Here is a 19,401-nt window from a genome sequence, read left to right as displayed (position 1 = left end):
GCGTAGGTTTGTATTTTGAGGACAAAAGGTTGGAGAACAGTGACAGTACTTCCATTACTTAAGCAATAAATATTTAGCATTGCGAGGAACTGTGAGCGGATCTCATGGTGGAAGAAATAACTTCACAGGAGATTCTGAAATCACAGTGTTCTGGTTCATCTTGTTCTTGTAAACAGGGATAACAGAAGATAAAGCTTTAAGGAACCATTGCTATTTCAAGTAGCCTTTTTCCTTCTTTTTTGTTGTCTCATTGGAAGGCATTACTGTACGTCTTGAGTTTGCTTTGGAAAATTCTGACATGTTTTTTCAGGTATGCTCACACATAATTTTTAGCCATTTTTGTAGTTTGGTGGTTTGGTTTTGGTAGTTTAAGCATGATTTCCTGTTCTCACTAGGATGAGTGAGTGCATAATGTACTGTTCCTCTTACCACTCCCTTAGGAAATATCTCTTCCTAGATTTTTGTAGTTTGAATAAAAATGAGATTTCTAACTGCTTGTTTTTAGGGTAGCTGCCTGAACTGCTTTCAGCAGCTGGCTGTCTTAACTGGGTTTCTTTAAGTCAGAGAATTAACAGTTTAATGTGTTTGCTGGAAATGGTATGCAACAGTGTGAGGGGAGATTAATGTGTGTGTGAAGGGATCTCTGCTGATTGTTAACTGTTAGGTTCTTAGGTCCTCTGTTACTCGCTTGTATTTATCTTCTGCATTTAGATTAAAGACAGAAGTATCAACAGTCTAGCAGTACTTTTACTTTTGAAATGCTGTTGTGGCTTCTTTCATCACTTTACTCTTCAGTGGTTTGGAAGACCTTCCAGTTAGCGAGGCTAAAAATTCACAGTTTGTTTTTTTAGGAATAAGGTGACAGCTTTAAATTTTACTTGCTAAGGTGTAGAATGCTATCAAGATACATATGGCAACAGAAGTTCAAACCTAACGTGACATAAATGCACACAGGAAAAAATTAAGTTTTCATGTATACTCAAGGCTAATCCAAAGCTATTTCTGAAATGAGTGGAATAATATCCATCAGTTCTAGTGAGCTTTGGATCAGACATAGCGTGCAAGTGATCTAGCCTGATAATAAAATAAATTGCTCTAATGTGCATAAAAGACAAAATTGTGTGGTAGGGGAGGGGTGGACTTACAGTCAAAGAAGCAAATGAAATTAAGGGCATGGTAGTTACCTTGAAGTGGGTGATACCTGGATGTTGCATCTAATGTTTTTGTTTCTTTACTTCAGCTATATGGAAGCCTTGCTTTACCTTATCTATGCTTACCAGAATAACAAAGAACTCTTGTCCAAAGGCCCATACAGAGGGCATGACGAAGAACTGATATCTCACTACAGACGAGAATGTTTGCTAGTAAGTGAAGGGTGAAGTATGTTAAAAAGTTGAACTTGCTGCATAGCTTTAACAATATTAATTAGTAGAAGAATCTTGCCATCATGTAAAACAAAACCAACCGTAATCCCCTTCCATTAACAAGTTAATACTTTGGCTTGTGTAAGGGAAAAAGCAAAAGTAAATAGGAAAATATTCCCTTTTTTTTTTTTAATAAGCAATGATCATCTTTGATTGTAAATAGTGTGCTCCCTGCTGTTGTGTCTGGGCTAGGTAGGAACAAAAGTTGACAGTGTTGGTGAGCAGACTCACCCTGTTGCCACAGTTTGATGGGGAGACAAATATTGGGAAAGGCATCAGCAGGAAACAAGGATTTTTTTCCATTATTATGTCACTTTTAGCAATAATGAGAAAACAAAAGCAGATGATATGACCTGTCTTAAAAAGTCCAGCTGCAAAGCTTGGGTTGGCCAGGTATCAAATGAAGTGGCTGGAGGAATAGCACAAGATCAAGTGGTTTGATGGAGTATATACATCATTGCTGTAAACTTCACAGTGCAACTGTGGTTAATACAAATTACTAGGTAGCTTTGTAGGAAGACTGTGCTTTAAAACAAACAGAAACTGATGCATGGTAGAATGTGAAATGCTGTATATTTAAAGGCTTTCCTTTTTTGTGGTCACTTATGAAGAAACTAAATGAACATGCTGCAGCACTGTTTGAATCAGGAGATGATCAGGAAGTCAATAATGGCCTGATCATTATGAATGAGCTTATTGTCCCGTGTTTGCCATTACTACTGGTGGATGAAATGGAAGAAAAAGATATCGTCGCTGTGGAAGATATGAGAAACCGTTGGTGTTCCTATCTTGGACAAGAAATGGAACGTAAGTCATTTATTAATTAAGGTAAAAGGCCTTTATGCATCTTTTTTTATAAATGTGGTGTTTTCATTGTCGTGAATTCTGCCTGTATCTGTTGTGCCTTGGTAGTGTATTTTGAGGTACCCTGACTTTTGAATAATCCCATACACGTTTAAATAAACAGTTTTTCCATATATTGCACTGGGGTATTATACCTTAAAGAAAACATGCTTTTCGAATGGAAAAACATTTGTGGTGGTGGACCATCTGAAGGAGCATTTATATTAACATCTTACTAGGAATTGGTGTGTCCTAGTTATTGCTGGCAGACCTGAAGAAAGTGGATTGTTCCAAGTGAAACTCCTTTTCTACCCACCCATCAATTAATAAAAAGTCAGTGTTGGGCAGAAAAAGGAGAATTCCACATGCAGATGTGAATGCTTATGTTTGTTTTCATTGTTTTATTTGCAGCTAACTTGCAAGAAAAGCTGACAGATTTCCTGCCAAAACTGCTAGATTGTTCCACAGAGATTAAAGGTTTCAATGACCCGCCAAAGTTACCCTCCTACTCCACACACGAACTGTGTGAAAGATACGCCCGAATCATGTTGTCACTCAGTCGAACTCCAGCTGATGGAAGATAAATTCTGCAGCCTTCCTAAGCACATTGTATAAACTTTTTTAGTTCTTAAACCTTGCCTTCCTGTCACAGGGTTTGCTTGTTGCTGCTATAGTTTTTAACTTTTTTATTTTAATAACTGCAAGAGAGAAATGACTGTACAAACTTTAGCCAGACTGCAAACAATTAAAGCTGAGAATCGCATGGCGCTCAGTCGTTTCAACCAGAATTGATGCAACATGCAAGTCTGATCATTATGGCAAAACTGCTTTTTTGCCACTTATCTGTTACAGTATTACTTTGCTTTTATCTTAAGATCCTTTACTTTATCAACAGCTGTCTGGATCATTTTGTGACTGCAACTACTTTTAAGTGTCCAGTGCTGTGTAAATACATGGTACTTGGTAGCTTGTAAATGAAATGAAAGAATAAAGTTTTATTTATGGCTACTTCTGTGTTTGCAAGCAGATACCTTGTATATTAGTGTAAAATACGGGTATTTTTAGAAAAGATACAGTATATTGATGGGTTACTCAATTTTATAGACAAGGTTCTTCAGGATTTATGGCCAGTTTAGTCACAGGTAGTCTGAGATTACTGTATGTGAATATATTGAAAAACTGTCACAGTATTATACACTATGGTTTTTTTGTATATTATTTACTGATCTGTATGAAACTGCACCTGAACACTTTTGTGCGTGTGTGTGGCCATAACAAGTCTTTTCTGATAGTGGGGACTGGCTTCTGAAGCAAAACATTAATGGCACCTTCCCTTTATTCATAGAAAAAAAATAGGGAAAAAAATTAAAAGTATTTTCAGTAGAAATATATTACACAGTCTGAGTGAAATTTCTAGAAATCGATTTAAGTAGAGGAAATAAAGTTTTTTAAAAAGTGGAATTTGTGAAGCTTAAGAATTACTCAATTTTTTTAATTGGTATTTTAGTCATGTAAGTGACCAGAAATAAAACCTTACATTAATTCCATATTTGAAATGGGTTGCTACTGTTGCAACAAAATATCTCAAATGTTTTATCTGTCCTAATTAAATTTCTATTGGAAGTGAAAGAAAAGATCTATAGGGCTTGTTTTGTAAAACTAAATTACTGTCTGGTTTTAATGAAGAAAATTAATTATTTTGTGGAAAAAGAAATTGAATGCGTCCTTAGGTAATCCTGTTACCTGACACTATTTTGATTTCTACTCTTTATAGAGAACACTTTGTGTTAGAACAGTAAAATATATGAATATTTGTTTGTATGTTTTTATTGGAGCGGCACTCAACTTCTCATTACAGACTTGCAAGTGGTGTGTATTCGAGTATCTACTAATAAAAGAACACAGAGGGAGAGGAGTAATTAAGTGCAGACCATCTAGAAATGTAGTGGGCATAAATGTGGGCATGTCGTATGCAAGAAGAGGTAGCGTACAATCTTAATACGTATCAGTCTTGGAAGTTGTTCACTCTTGAGAGATGCTGGATCACAACATGCAGTGAACAGAGTGTGGCCTTCAATTCAGAATCTTTCTAAGGATGTTTTCCTTTTCAGTTTTCATTATTGGAGTGCTTCATACTTGGTCAAACTGTCCATTTATTTTACTAAAAAAAAATATTTAAAAGAATATTTAACTCTTACAGGTGCAATACTACTCGGGAGCCTTTTTTTAGGTCTTGAAACTATTGCTGTGTGAAATACAACTTTTCAAGGAAAGATATGCATATTATGAAAAGAGTGAAGATCAATTTTAAGATTTCATAGTTTGCATCTGTTGCACTTTGATTTGAAACTCAAGAATGTGCTTACTTTTAGCACAGTATTTTTAAAAAAGGTTTTGACCAGATTGGACTTCTCATTCACCTTTGTCAGTAATCGTAAAAGCAAAAGTGAAAGAGCAATTGTTGCTAACAGGTTTTGAATTCGAATGCTTGAAAACTTTTAAGGAAAGCTCCCCTCCAACCCTGCAGGAACCAGTTACTCTCATGGTCTGTGTAATCTTCCATGACAAACACAGGGGAAAAGGTGCTCTTTCTAAGGTAAAAAGAGGAAGAAAGTATTTCATTTGGGAAGACTATCTAAGATACTTAATTTAAAGGGAAGCAGGCAAGGACGAGATTATTTGTTCTTCTTGTTTCAGGGTTTGGGTTTTTTTTTTCTTTCATTTTTTTAAAGTACGAAAATAATTCTTTTTCGTTCATAGTACTGAAGTTAAGCATTTGTTTGCAATGACTTGAATTTTTTAGTTGAATTGAGGTCTGTCTAGTAGAACCGAAATAAATATTTATGTATTTTACTTTTCAATTTCTTTTTAAACATCTTTTATGAATTTAAACCTTAAGCTTAATCATCAAGGTACTATTTTGTCTTAAAAACCTTGTTTTTTTCATTGCAATAAGATAGCTTGGATTCATGATGCCTAGCACAAAACCTATACAAATAACTGGAAGGCAGTAAAGCATACAGTTCATTTGGCTACCTAATAATCTGTTACTGAATTATGTAAGGAGATACTTCTCTTCAGTATGGGAGTTAAGAGACTTTTATCAGGCTTTTTTCAGTTTATAGAACACACACATGTTAAGGAAGCATAACCCAAATTCATTTACTCCATCCCCTGCACCATCAAGTGAAGGCAAAGGAGTGTGTTTTTTGTATTTTTTTTCCAGATGTTGCTTCATATCATGAAGAAGGACCCTGAAGGCACTGCAGTCTTCCAGTTATGTGCCCCTCTGCCGCCCTGGGACTGACTTGTCATATCACTGCACTTTAACTGATCCTTTGGTAGTGTCAAAAATCCTGTTGATTCTAGTTAAAGCTGCCAGAGCAGATCTGTTACTTCTGGCCTAGCAGAAAACCATGAGCAGCAGCAGAGTTAATCTGAACAAGTGAAGAGAATTGATGGGAGTCAATTTTTACTACTTGGATGTGGTGATACTTGAAATTTTTGAGTGATTCCTTCATTTTTGAGTAAACATTGCTTTGTGGACAATCTGTACTTTAGCTGCAGTGAATTACTGATGCAGTGAACAGATTTGGTCTAGAAAACATGAAGTATGAGCATAATCAAAAGCATATGTTTCATGTTCAAGCATTTAAAACCCCCCAACAATTAGAAAATGTCTTACAAATTATATCTCAGGTTATTATTAGGCTACTCCGGTATACATGAGAAGACTGCAGCTCCAGAATGGTACCTGACATAAACAGCAGCACACAGGGAACAGTCTGATACTCTCCAACAAACATAAAGGTCCACAGAGAGAGATAGTTGTGGTTGTTTATATTCTTCATTTTGTTCCATTTCCTTTTCTCAAAATCCAGTGAAGCCAAATGTTTGTGGGAGGCCTTACATAAACACAAGTTAAGAAGGGTGATGAAGAAATGTGCCACTATATATGTAAGTCATCTTTTCTATGCAGCATTTTCCAGCGTAAATATATATATAAATTTTTAAAAAGTATATTCTGTTTTTGTGTCTAGAAGGATGCAAGAAAAGCAGGTATCAGTCATGGCATTGAGAGGAAAGTGGTTGTGCCTTTCCATTACTTGCTTCTGGAGAGGATATTAATAAAGATTAAAAAAACACCCAACACAATCTTACTCAAAGATGTCTTTTAGCAAAGTACAGTAGGTAGAATTCAAAAGAGGAGTGATTCTTTCAAGTGAAACAATTATTTTTCATGTGATTGATATCCAGTTTTTCTTTACTTACTGTGTCCTTGAAGATCTTTTGAAGTCCTGGGCTTGATGGATAAGCTATTAACTGAAACCAATCTTAATTTCTAAGTAGGAGCATCTTTCCTTGTGGGCAAAGTAATAGTATCGGTATTTCCCTAGTTAAGTTTCCATCAGCAGAATGTTCCTGCTTGGTTCAGCCTTTCTATTTCAGTTTTAATCCTTATGGGAGTGAAGCCACAAAACTTGTGCAGACACCTGTGTATCTTACAGCTCCAGCCATTGCTACCGTATGCACGTGTACTCCAGCTTTATTGTCATGCCCTTAAAATCTTTCACTGAGCTACAAAATTTTCTTCAGCCTTAATTTCAGATCTTCACTGTAGGTGGCAGGAAGAGACTCTCACTTCTTGGAAGTGGTTGCTTGAGGCAGCACGTTGGAAGAACAGCTTGACTTGCTTCCTGGTGGTTCGGATCAACCCAAATCCCCCTCTCACAGGCTGAGAAACGTATAGCGAGAAAGGCTTATTTTCAGAATGGCATTCACTGGATGGATGCAGCATGAGTGTTAAGGGATATGGTCATCCTTCATCTCTCCCTTCATATCTTAATTAAAGTACCTCTCAAATAAAGGTTTGGGCTCCACGGGTCTCTCATTCACTCTATTACCACTCCATCCCACGCTGTTCCCCGTTTTAGTGACTAGACTGTCCACTTTCCAGGCTTTCTAGCTTAGTGTTTGGTTCACTGTTAGCTGGTGCCTTCACTAACCGGTAGAGCTAGTGATTTGGAATGAGGATTCTTTTGTTTCCATCTGATTAGTGTGGGTTTTGATTTTCATCTCTTCAGGCTCCTGAGCACTTTTCTTGGATGTGTATGCCTGTGCAGGATCTGTGGGTCAAGTAACACCGTCCACACACATGCTGTCTTGCAACTTAGCATTTGAGAGCCAAAAATAGGAAAGTTATGGATAGTTAGTTCCAATTTTTTTTTCCTGTATATAGTCTCTTGGCACATTAGGAAAAGCAGTAAATCATTTGTTGGAACTGACTTAACTGGGCACTTCGGAAGCCTGAGGTGTGTCTCGTGCAGTGTATCTCAGCACTATCTACCCAGGTTTATGAAGGCTGTAGAGGCAGTTCCTGACGTTGAATAGTATTGGCTTACCCTGATCCTCGTGCTTTGTAGCTGCTGTCAAACATAAATTTTGACAAAAAGCAGCTATGTCTTGCAGTGCTGGTGTAACTTGGTACCTGTGCAGTCCCTACCCATGTATGTGTTCTGTACCTAGGTATTTCCTATCACTTTGTGGGACTGTATCTTTTTCATTATCTGTGTTAAAGTTCTCTGAACCCATTTGTATTTCACAGACATGCAAACAAGGAGAAGAACAATAGTTCTGTAGATTTCCTTCAAGAAACAATACTTGTATTTTGTCTGTGAGCTTAGTCTGTAACAGTGAAACTTTTAACTATGGGCTAAGGGCTTGGAAAATCTGTTGGAGTTAGGGGAGGGGCTGTTTTTTTCTTTTTTATTATTATTATTATTACAGATAATACAGAATCATAATGTAGAGGGAATTGCTGTTTAATCATAGTAAACTTCTGTATGGATTAGGAAAAAATAAAGTAAGTTTTAAGCAAAAAAAAAAGTCAGCATTAAGTAATGCAGTTTGAAGAAAAATTCAGGCTTTCTTAGGGAAGAGGTCGGCAAGTTAGGTTTCTGAGAGAAAGCTTGATGTATGGAACTGAAAATCTTGTAACTTAATAGCTTGAGGTAATACGTTATTGTATTATGCTTATGAATATGCTTTTTTGTTTGGAAAGATTCTTGGGAAGTTTAGCATCTAATGAAGCAGATTCTTAAAAATAAATAATTCCTGACAAAATCAAATAACAAACCCCCCATTCCTTGAGGGAGATAATGTTCTGAGAAATCCAAGTTAAGTCTGGGTGCTCAAAAGACTTATCTCCTCGCTTCCATGCTCACAGTATTTTGAACAATACATTCTGTTCTGGATTAACGTACGATTTCGCTTTGAATTTCTGAAAGAAAATTTGTTAGCTCCAGTGCCTTTGAACATGAGGTGAAGACCTGTCATTATATTTGGCACAGGTGCTTGTTCCACTTTCAGCTGATGGTGATTTTAGTTATGTGGTTGTTGCAAGGTGCTTGAACAGATGATTTCTTGCTTCAGTATCCATTGGTAGGCTGGAGTCCTCGATATGCTTTGCGTACAAAGATCTATACTGCTGTGTTTTAAGAGTTGACTCCCCTTCCCCTTTTTCTTGGTACAGTTTAATCCTGTTACTTGAATGCCTTGCACTGGGCAAGTGAAATAGTACTGGGGTTTGTTTGCCATCATTCTTCTCCAGTGAAGATAGTGACCATCTCTGTGTTACCTGGACTTCCTAAGAGACTTCCTAGTGCTTTGTGCTCTGTGAAATTTTTAAACTGAAACAGAAAGTGGTGAAGTTAATTACCTGCTGGATGTAGTTGATAGAGAAGAGCCATAATGATGTTTTCTAATTAGTAATAAAGTAAAAGTAGGTAATTTCTCCCTTGACACAGTGCCCCACAAGACTAGGAAAGCTGAGTATCTTTTCTAAGAAAATAGAAGCCACTGGGTAAATCTGGCAAGTGTTAAAACTGGCCATAATCTCTTAGGGAGAACTCTTGTACGGCTAGCATGTTTGTTCTCCAGTCTTTGTTTCTGGAGTAGGTATAAAGCTAACAGTACAGACTCAATAGTATTTATAATAGATTTTCACCTGCTCTGTAGTAATTTTACAAGTATTTTGCTTTATATATATATTTTTTTTTTTTTTTTAAAGAGGCTTGTTTTGTAAATGCTTAATGTCAACTCTTGGTGATAAGCAAGAAAGTATGATTACTTTAGATGGCTATTTTCATCAGTTCAGTGAGGTTGTGAAAATTTGCAGTTGTCCTCTGTTATCTCTTGCCTATTACCTGGCTAGTTCCCCAGTGTCTGCAACCAAAGCACTTTTGAAACTAACTAGTGGTAAACTATCATGTTCTTTTTTTTAATCATTATTTTTAATGTGATTTTTTTAAGGGAAAAAAGTCAGTTGTTTGGCAGAGAGGGTTACAAGAGGTCTAAGGGAACTACCAAATACTAATAAGCTCGGACTAAGAGAGGAAGAGAGGCTAGTAATATAGCTGGTTTTAAACTAATCTGTCTGGTGTTATTGCTGCTATTAAGATTGAATAATTTGGTTTTAAGTGGTGTGCTAGTGGTTATGAATGCTGTTTACAAGCCCTCTATAAAAGGGTACTGCACAAAGAATGTCTAAAGGGAAGTGCTGGACTATGAGTAAATGCTGAGGGCTTCCAAGTGCTGTCATCTAACACCTGTTTCCAGAGTTCAAGTATTGTGGAGTTTGATCCCAGCAGATTTAAAAAAAGAAATGAGAGGTGTTATCAACTACAGAAACACTCAGGTGTGTGAACGGACAGAGCTATTCAGTCAGGATTTCTGCAGAGCAAGAGAATGAAGGCTGTCGTGTTCTCTCATACTGCACTTGATCAACCACAGGCTCTTTGCTCAGAGGAGACTCGATGCTTCTCAGCAGTGTAGGCAAAGCTGGATTTGGCCATGAGACGAGAGCAGGGCTCGCTTCTGCTGTAGAAGTGGGAAACAGGCGCATTTTGGACAGGAGCCCTAGCGAGGCAGGCATGCTCTTTCTGGAAGTGGAAAGGACAGCGACAGTTTGGGAAGCCCCCTCTTTTCCATAGGAGTCCGCACACAGCTGTTCTGCTCCTTCCCCTTGTCATCAGCAGAACTGCGACTCCAGGTCCGTGTATTGGCATAGCAGGCGGGGAGCTGACAAGTTTGTCCACTAGCTGCATGCTTTGTTGCCCAAGTGCCTGTTTTGTCACTCTCCTTTTTACTGTCACACCTGCAAACTTTTTTTTTGCTTCTTTTTACGTCCCTTCTGAGCCTCGCCTTTCTAGTGTACTAGCCCTGCTGGGTAAGAGAAGCGATATCCTTGCTTTCAAAATAGTGAAGTGGTGGATCCTATATTAAACATGCAGTCAACTGAATCCAGCTCACTGAGCAGTCTCAGCTGCACTGGAATTGACTGACTTGACTCCTGGCAATGTGTATCCTTCCTTCAAATTTTACAGCATTTTCAGATTTCATCAGTTACTCCAGATATTTCAGCTTACTGATGAAGATGTCTTTGCAGGACCTGACCGCTTCCCCTCCCTTCACTAGTAATGCTTCCCCTGGATCGCAGTAACAAGAAACCTGTATGTCATGACACCATGAAAATATCTTTGGAAAAACCATAAACTTCTGGTCTTACAGCCATCCCTGGCACCGTTAAGAGCCATGAGATTGTAAGGGGACAGCTCCTCTGGTGGTCTTCAGTCTCTCGGCTGCCTGTACCACTTGGTGCAGTCAGACTTGGCACTAGACTTTTGACACCAGCACAGTGTGCTGTCACAAATAGTTCTCATGGTTCTCCAGAGTAACAGCAAATGTTCCGACAGCGTGTGCAGCAGGGCTGCGTAGGAGTCTATCAGGTTGCATGTGGGAAGCTACTTCTACATGTTAAGTACCTGAGTTACGAATTTTCGCATTAGTAGTAGGCCTCCTACACCAGAGAAAATCACTTGGCTTCAAATGACATCAGGCAGACTGCAAATGAACGCAGGTATGATGAAACTGAAACTTTTGCTTTCTGAAGAATCTTATGTGGCAACAGCCTAATGATGAGGAATACAGTTAATGTACTTGAGGTTTCCTATTTTTTTTTTCAGTTTTGACCAAGCTCTTACCTACTGTATTACAATATGCGAAAAGTTTTTATTTCTTACGTTAAATGGCCCATCTTCCTAAAGTAGGAATCTGGAAGTTTTCAGTGATGTCCTCAGAGACAGCCTATAGGTAATTATTAGATTTTTGTAATATATTTTTCCTTTTGAGTTTTTCAGCTGGCCTGCATAGGAAATGATTTAAGAGGAGTGCATTAGTTTGGACACCCTTTCTTCTTAAAGTGTATAAAATAGGTGTTATTGACAATGCTTTTATATTGCAGATTTTACGGTGCCTGTGGGTTGTGTCTGGGCAGGGTTGGGTTTGTTTTTTACGGCCGTGGTACTTTTCATGTTGTGTAGAGAGCCTAATGCTGTAAAGGATCCCTCGGGGCTGGGGTGGCGTGCTGGCCTCCGCTGAGGCCTGGACCCTCGCGCCCTTACAACCGCGAGCGCTGCCCTCAGCGATGGGGACAGCGGGGGCCTGGTCTCCATGGGAAAAGCATTCTGAAATGTTTCACACCTCTTCTGTCTATAGAGATTGACTGAAGGTGTGGAAGTCTGGCTTTGGGCGGTGAGAAGCTGCAGAAGCGCTGGTGGGCGCTCGGGGCGTAGTTCCGTAAGCCCTTGGGATGCTCTCTGCCCTCGGGCAAAAGGTTTCCAGTCCCAGGCAGGCGGGAGCCCACGCATCCCACACCTGGGGGGCAGTTTCCCCGTGAGCCTCGCTCTGCAGCCCCCCGCCGCAGCCCGGAGGGCACAGCGGGCGCCGGCCTTGCCCTTGCCGCCGCAGTGAGGCGAGGCGGGGCGGGCACGGCCCTGCTCGGCCTTCCCGCCCGGCCGGGGGGCGCTCCCGCGGCGCCGGGGCGCCCCCTGCCGGCCGCCGGGCGCCACTGAGCCTGCCGTGGCGCGGCTCCCCCAGCCCGCCGGCGGGCAGCGGGGGCCCGTGGCAGCTGCTCACCTTCCCCCGCTTGCGGGGGGTGCGTGCGGACAAGGCCTGACGCGATCGGGTGTTCTGTCGGGGTAGGCAGCCTCTCAGCAGTTCGTTCTAATGGCTGTAGTCCGTGCTGCCGTTCCTACTGAACAGCTTTCGGATTTTACGGTGGCCCCTGGCTGGCAGCGCGGCGCTTTCGCCAAGGGCTCCTTCTGCTCTGAAATTCACTTTTTGGTTGGTACCAAATCCCATGGCTTTGACGGGTCGTACGAGCATTCCTAGGAAACTGGCTGGGCTTTCTGAGGTGTTGGGGTGCCTGTGAACGAGAGAAGTGAGGGCAGTTTATTAGGTATCTAAAAATTATCTGACATACTGTGAATTTAATCTTTCTACCTTGAGGCTGTGTGCTAATGACAGATTCAAAATAGCCATGTGCTGGAAGTTTTCAGGAGCGATTTTTGGAGATTTTTTTTTTTTTTGGGGGGGGGGGATGTTATTTGTTGGTTGGTTTGTTTTTTTTAAGTTTCTAGGAAGAATAATAAAAAATATTTAAATATTTTATAATAAATATTTATTATTTTTATTATTATTATCATTATCATCGTCATCATCATCATCATTATTTAGTGGCTGGTATTCATGCCTAGCAGGGAAGAGAAGGAATAGTTTATGAAATGATGGACCAGGGTTTTAGTTGGATGCCTGCGGCCAATTACCTACTAACTGGTTAGTGGGTTACTAACTACCAAGTTTCTCACCTCTTTAGAAATGCGTACACTTGAAGAAACAATAGTGAAAACAAGGTGATGTGACTTGGCCTAAGTCACAAAGGGGAAAATTCAACGGAGATCTTTGAGTGAAGAAATAAATTTGCTCTGTGTGATTTTGGGTACCGTATTTTTAGCAGCTATTGTTCCTAGAAAATCAGATCATTTTGACCCGATGTACCATGCTAGCTGCTCCAAAAATTGCAGTTTTGTCTCTGTTCTAGCATGTATAGTGATGCCTCCTACTTGCTTGTCAGGATTGAAGTGTCAGCATCACGACAGCTCAATCATGACACTGGTACGCAAGGTCTGTGGCTTGACCTTTTCTGCTGTGTTTGAACTTACTCTGAAGAAGGCAACATCGTGGTGCCTACCTGAAAAAAAGGTGATCGGGGGGTCTCCAGCATCCTATTTGGTGCATATGAAATAATGAAGAGGAGATTAATCTTTATTGTGTTCACCTAGTTTGAGATTTAGTAGGCAGACCAAAGATTACTTCAGCTAATTAGGCTTTCTAATTGGATTTTAAAAGTTATTAACCTTTTAAATAGGTTCTCCAGAGTGGTATGTCAGCATGTACTACTGAGCTAATTTGCAGCCAGCTATTGGTTCCACTTGCGGGGCTGACGAGTGGAGGGCAGGCAAGGGTCCGGTTGCTCCTTGGTGAAGGGCGGGCAGGGAAAATGTTTGGGGCCCTGCTTTGCCATGGTCAGGGGTGCAAGAGAGGAAGGTGGTGCTCTGGCAGTGAGCACACAAGTGCAGGTTCTCTGTGTGTAGCATAGGGCAGGGTGCGTGCCCAGGTAGCTTTCTGCCTTACCTTCTGTATCACTTACCACCCACAAACCTAGCTGGGATTTTACCAGGAGGCCAAGTAAAGAAAGAAAACTCTCCCCAAAGAGAGTTTTTCTCTCCTTTGACTCTGTCTTGCCTTTGTGTTTGCTTTTTCTGTAGCACATATTACATGTCTTCATCCCACAGCCGGTAGGGAGTTCCTCCTGCACAAAACCCCAAGATGCACGTTACAGAGTACCAAAAATGACTGGCCAAAGTTGCAGTGGAGGCAAAAGCTACAAAGAGCAGCATAGTATTATTTGTTGGACATATTGGAAGGTGTGATTAGTCTTTTACAATTTTTGTATGAGGGCTGTTGGTGATTTTTTCATTCCTGATGAATTTAAGTGGTGCTCTGCATTTTCTCTTCTGTGCCACTCAGTCCCATGCATGCAAAGCCACAATAGCACTATACAAAAATAACCTGAGATGTTTAGATATACTCATGATCAAAGTCATAAAGATGGGTGGAATTTGGGTCTGCAGTAGCATATCTACAAGAGCTTTCCTGCAAGTGTTTCTCCTTGTCCAATGTGCTTTAGGACTTCTGAAATTTTCTTTCTCCCCCTTAGCAACCTAACAGTATATGAAGTCATATGGGCAAGATGAAAGATACACATTTATTTACTTAAACTTGCCCCATTAAGTAAAGTCCAAATTTACAGCACAAAATCTCTTTGATACTCAGTTTTCATATATCAACAAGAAGTTTAAACACCCCGGTTCCCAAGACCCATTGCATTTTTCTTTTTTTGCCATAATAATTACTTTTCACTGCTTGTAAGTTATAGCACTCTCTGAGAGCCAAGAATGAGACCAGTGCTAGGCCATTGCTGGTGTCCACGCTAAAGAGCTGCTGTTCGATGGATTTCATTAACGCAGCCGCTGCTCTGCACTTGCTGCTTTCCTTCCTGCTTTCTTGACCAGAGATGATGCTCTACCTGCTACACAGAGCTGAGGCTTAAAGTCCCGGCCATGTCATGCTGTGGATTGCTGGAAGCACATCATACGGCTGTCAGTCTGGTGACGATGGACTTCTGTCTCTTTGCAAATGGAAAGCTCGAGGGCTGACAGCAGTCCTCGGCTGCCAGCCTGCTCTAAGAAAATCCTGGCACTGAATAGAAGGAAATATGTCATGCTTCTGGTGCTGAGCTTTTTCCATAGTTCCACTTGCAAATGCTTTGCTGAAAAGTAGGAGTAACCTTCTTTAGTTGCACATCATACTCATTACAAAATATTCAGAGAGAAGGTTTGCCAACAGTCAAGGATGGAGTTAGTGCGTGCAGAAATAACACTCGGTTCTTTTTATCTGTGGATCTTTGTTCTTTTTATGCAAATCTGTTGTGTTCAGCATGGAGTGAGCAACCTGTAGCTATGGCATGCCAGACTGAGATACGAAATTTTTCTCTATTAAGTACCTACAGTGGTGGGAGAAGTACAATAACAGCATTTTTATTTTTTTAATGAACTCCAAACAAATAGTACTTTACCTGCCCTTATGTTATTACCAGCTACATGTGTGCCTTGTTGCAGAATGAAAGCACAGTAAATTGATTTTGTCGTTATAGTCTCTGGTTTTGCTGTTGTTAAGCTCTTTCTGGACTATACTGGGAGATTTCAGAACTGATTCACTGTCCTGTGTGTATTAAAACCAACATAGTGCAACGCTGCCCCCTCTTCATGTATCAAGGCTTGTAACTCTTCTGTGTGGTTCATTCAGTAAAGTTTATGCTGTAATGGAAACCTTCAGTGGGAATGTGTAGTTGTAACCCGTACGGTCTGAAATGACGCACACTTGGAAAAATCTTAATGTGATATGTTGTAATGAGGGGTTATAAAAGTATGAAAAATAGATTCCTGCCCTGTTCCTTCCCTGAAAGATTGATTATACACTTCTTGGAAACGTGCTTTCAATTTTGGAGAGCCAAGTATTGTCTGTCATGGTTTATGAGCAGGTATCTCTGAGCAAATGCAGCCCTTCAGCAACTGGACCTGACACTCACTTGAGGCAGGGAGGAACATGAAACTTGGAAATGTGTAGTCTCATCATCACCTTCTGGTTTGTGTTGAGAGTATATTCTTGAAACCCCAGATGAGAGAAACATTCTGCTTTTAGCGTACTAAAATCATTAACAGTAAGAGCAAATAACTATCTTGAACATATTTTAATTCTAAAAGACAGAGTGGAGAAAGATACATCCTCCCCAGTGTATGGAAAGGAAGCTGAGCAGAAAAGAAAGAAAAGTAAGGTTGGGACATGTGTTTGAGGATTTTATTTCTGACTGAGGTATTGAATCTTCCAGAACCAAGAGTTTCTAGAGAAGCTGGTTGAACGCTTCCGCTTTTCCACTCAGGAAAGTATAAAATACATTAAAAAAAGGTCTTGATTATGTGCTGTGAAGCCAGTCTTTTTCTGTTCCTCCTATAGATCAGACAGAACAGTTGCTGGCTGTAGTCTGGGACTGGCACAACTTTGGATCTATATAAGTGTGTGTTTGTGTGTTCTGATTCTTCCTCCACAAAGAAGAAAATGGAATATACTGTATGTTCAGAAAAAGACAAAAACCCTTCAGGCTCAACATTTTATCAAGTTCTGGATTGCTTTATGTTGCCATGCAAACAGGTTGGTTTGCAAGGGTTTGGTGGTTCCATCTTGAAAGCTGATAATCAATACTTTTGTTAAAAGGTACTCAGACCTTTGCAAATATGCAAGCTTAATTTTTTTTGTTTATTTTTTAAAAATGAATCAATTAGAAATCACTTTCAAAAGTAATGAAGCATATAAAAAGTATAAAAGAAACTGAAGAATCTATAGGTATAATAGGTCAAATACAAGTAAACAGGTTTTAGAGTGCTATGTGGAACAAACACACTTTTCAGAATATTAGTTAGCCCTCAGTGCCTGATGTATTCACACTCTAAATCTAATCTGTGTTTATTCTCCTGAATAACATTGTCACTTCATAGGTAATATGAAAGAAAATGTTATTTACAAGATAGCTGACAGCAGAATAACACTCATTTTAGAATAACTGTAACATCAAAGTCAATTAAAAATCAGTTTTATTATGCCGATATTAAAACTATCGGAGTGGGTGCACCATAGAGAATTATTTAGCTATTAGATATTTCTATGCTAAATAGAATTTCAACTAAGCTGTTTTTTGCAGGGTAAATACTAAGGATAAAAGTGGACTTAAACTGTCATTTTTGGCTTCTAGTTTATACTTTTTCCTCTGTTAAAGCCTTTGTGTCCTGAGTGAACTGTAAGATTCCAGAGGTCTGAAGTGTTTTGTGTGTGGCTTTTTGCGTGGCTACTGTGGATCACTGTTTGCATAAACAGCAGCAGCAACTTAGATACCGATGCAAAACAGCCTTGCTGAAATGACCGTTTAGTGGCAGTTGGTCTTAGGATCCAGCTTTTAGTCCTTATTTAGTTGTAATTCTCCCTTCCTGAAGGAGGGCAGTGGGGTGGGGGGAAAGGTTTGCTGTTATCATTCGTGTCAAAATTAGCTGCTTTCCAGTCCTCCCTGTCATAGTAGGTCAAACTGCTCTGCAAACACCTCTTGGGAGTAGGTGGAATAAATGCACTGAGACAACTCCTTCTCTGTCATCCCAGAAAAGTTTAGAAGAAAGAGAACTGAATCTAGAGTCACTGTTACTGTAGTGATGATGCTGCAGAAACCAGACACGTTCACAGGAGTTGTTTTCACACAGTTGATGCTTCCTTGCAAAAATCTTCAACACTGGGCTGCGAAATTGCTGGGTAGCACCCTAAGCCTGTTGCCTTACCGGGAGTCCTGTTGCGGTACTCACATGTAAGGAAGATGAGGCTTAGCTGTCTTCAACCCTGTAAGTTTCTGGTGTTAAGTGCTTTTAATGCCCTTTTAAAAATAATAGGGATAATATTGACAGAAAGGTGGTGGTTGTTATTTTGCTTTACAAACCAGTGCTGACAGTACTCCTGTTATTTCCTCCTCCAATTCTCAGAGGTAAATGCCCTTCTTGGTTTTGAAGTAGAGGGGATGTGCAGTTGCGAATCCCAGTTTTGGAAATCCTGTTGTCTCTGTAGTCATGGAAGGCAGAGAGCAACATTAGACATAGATGTAAAACATTATTTTCCTTTCTCTACTGCAGTCCCAACTGCTTTTTCTAAAATCCTCTTCAGCAATTTGAGGAAAAGTTTTAAGGGTCAGAACAACGCAAGTACAAATTAAAAAGTGTTTATAAAAGGAGTGTCAAAACTAGGAAAACATGTAACGGTAGCAATATGAAGCTCTGAATGTATTACTGCCATGTTTTCCGTAACTTGTATTCTGATACTGGTTGCATGTTGTGTAAGTAATAGTATAATTTATTTTTAGAAAGTAGCATTAGAAATGAAATACTATTATTCTGATATCAGAAGTGAATGAAGCACTGAGGTCTTTAAATCTCATTGCTGCAAAAGAATCTAGGGTGCCCAAGTCATGCCTTTTTCATCCTCTCTTTTTTTTCCTTTTTTCTTTCTTTTCTTTTTTTTTTTTTTTCAAAGCTGATTTTCTCCTGTGAAGTTCTACATGATCAGGGTGCTTTTGTTTGGCTTAGGTGTTTAAGTTCTGTGGAAAAAAATGGACAAGAATGGTGCAAGAGAGAATACTAATGATTAATTACATCTATGTCTATGCCTTTTACATTTTCTGTTCAATTTAGGGTGAGCTTTCGAAAGAGACACTGCTACCATAAACACCTTAGTATCACTGACATTGAGGGACAAGGCTTAACTTCCTTAAATCTTCTTTGAAAATCCAAATGCTTTCTAGAAGATGAGGAAGGGTTTAGGCACTAGGATATGTGAAAGCTGTGTGCTCTTCCTTCAAAAACAAGAATGTTAACTGAAAATTCTCACAAATGAGTTCCTCTTATGTAGGTCTGCAAGGTTTGATAATATCTAAGCAATGTGTATGTGCTGTTGTGTGGTAGTCGTGAATTTACCCATCTTTCTAGCAATAACAAAGTGAAAAGGATTTATTTTTTTTAACTGTTCACTTGGGCATCTGAAATCAGCCTCGAAATGTATTATTAAATATTGACTTTTGACAGCTTCAGTCAATCTTTGAAGACATTGAGGAATTTTATCATACAGGCTTGGGAAGCACTGTACCCTTAATATGTCTACAATACTGTGGTTTACTATTACCTCAAAAATCTGATAATCCTTTTCCTTAAAATGGTTATCTTTTCATTTATTTTTGTATTTTCAGAGGATTGAAGGGACACTCTAGGAATAATGGAGCTTTTCTAATGGAGGAAAAGTATTGTATTGCTCATCTATGAAATGAGTGTTTGTTAACAGCACAAGCTGCCAACTTTTGTTCTCATGTGCTTCAGGTAAGATATCTTGTGGGGGTTTAGGGGGGGGTTTTGCTAATAGGAGATGAAACTATGTATTCTTGCCCTGAATAACAAAACATTTGCCTGTTCGGCAAACTGAGACCTCAGAAGAATACTCATATACTTGCATGTTTTCTGGTAAGTTAAAACTACTTTCCTGCAGAACAGAGGGGTCCCAGTGAAAAATCCAGCGTAGGTGTGAATCCACCTGCAGT

At 39.6% G+C, this 19,401-nt stretch overlaps 1 protein-coding gene across 3 annotated transcripts in view; it reads left to right on the top strand.

Moving 5' to 3' along the window:
* The window catches only part of USP25 (ubiquitin specific peptidase 25), a 97,459-nt gene extending 94,184 nt beyond the window's left edge, over positions 1-3,275 (top strand). For all 3 annotated transcript variants that reach the window (XM_080374513.1, XM_080374512.1, XM_080374514.1), the window contains 3 exons: positions 1,241-1,364; positions 2,036-2,231; positions 2,679-3,275. In XM_080374513.1, the coding sequence (XP_080230639.1) occupies positions 1,241-1,364; positions 2,036-2,231; positions 2,679-2,851 (493 nt within the window). In that variant the 3' untranslated portion in view covers positions 2,852-3,275. The remainder of the gene's footprint in view (positions 1-1,240; positions 1,365-2,035; positions 2,232-2,678) is intronic.
* The last annotated feature ends 16,126 nt before the right edge of the window (positions 3,276-19,401 follow it).

This window comes from Falco punctatus (genome assembly GCF_963210335.1).
Source record: "Falco punctatus genome assembly, chromosome: 2".
Taxonomy (NCBI): domain Eukaryota; kingdom Metazoa; phylum Chordata; class Aves; order Falconiformes; family Falconidae; genus Falco; species Falco punctatus.
The sequence above is the reverse complement of the archived record's forward strand: the minus strand, read 5'-3'. Positions and strand labels throughout refer to the sequence as shown.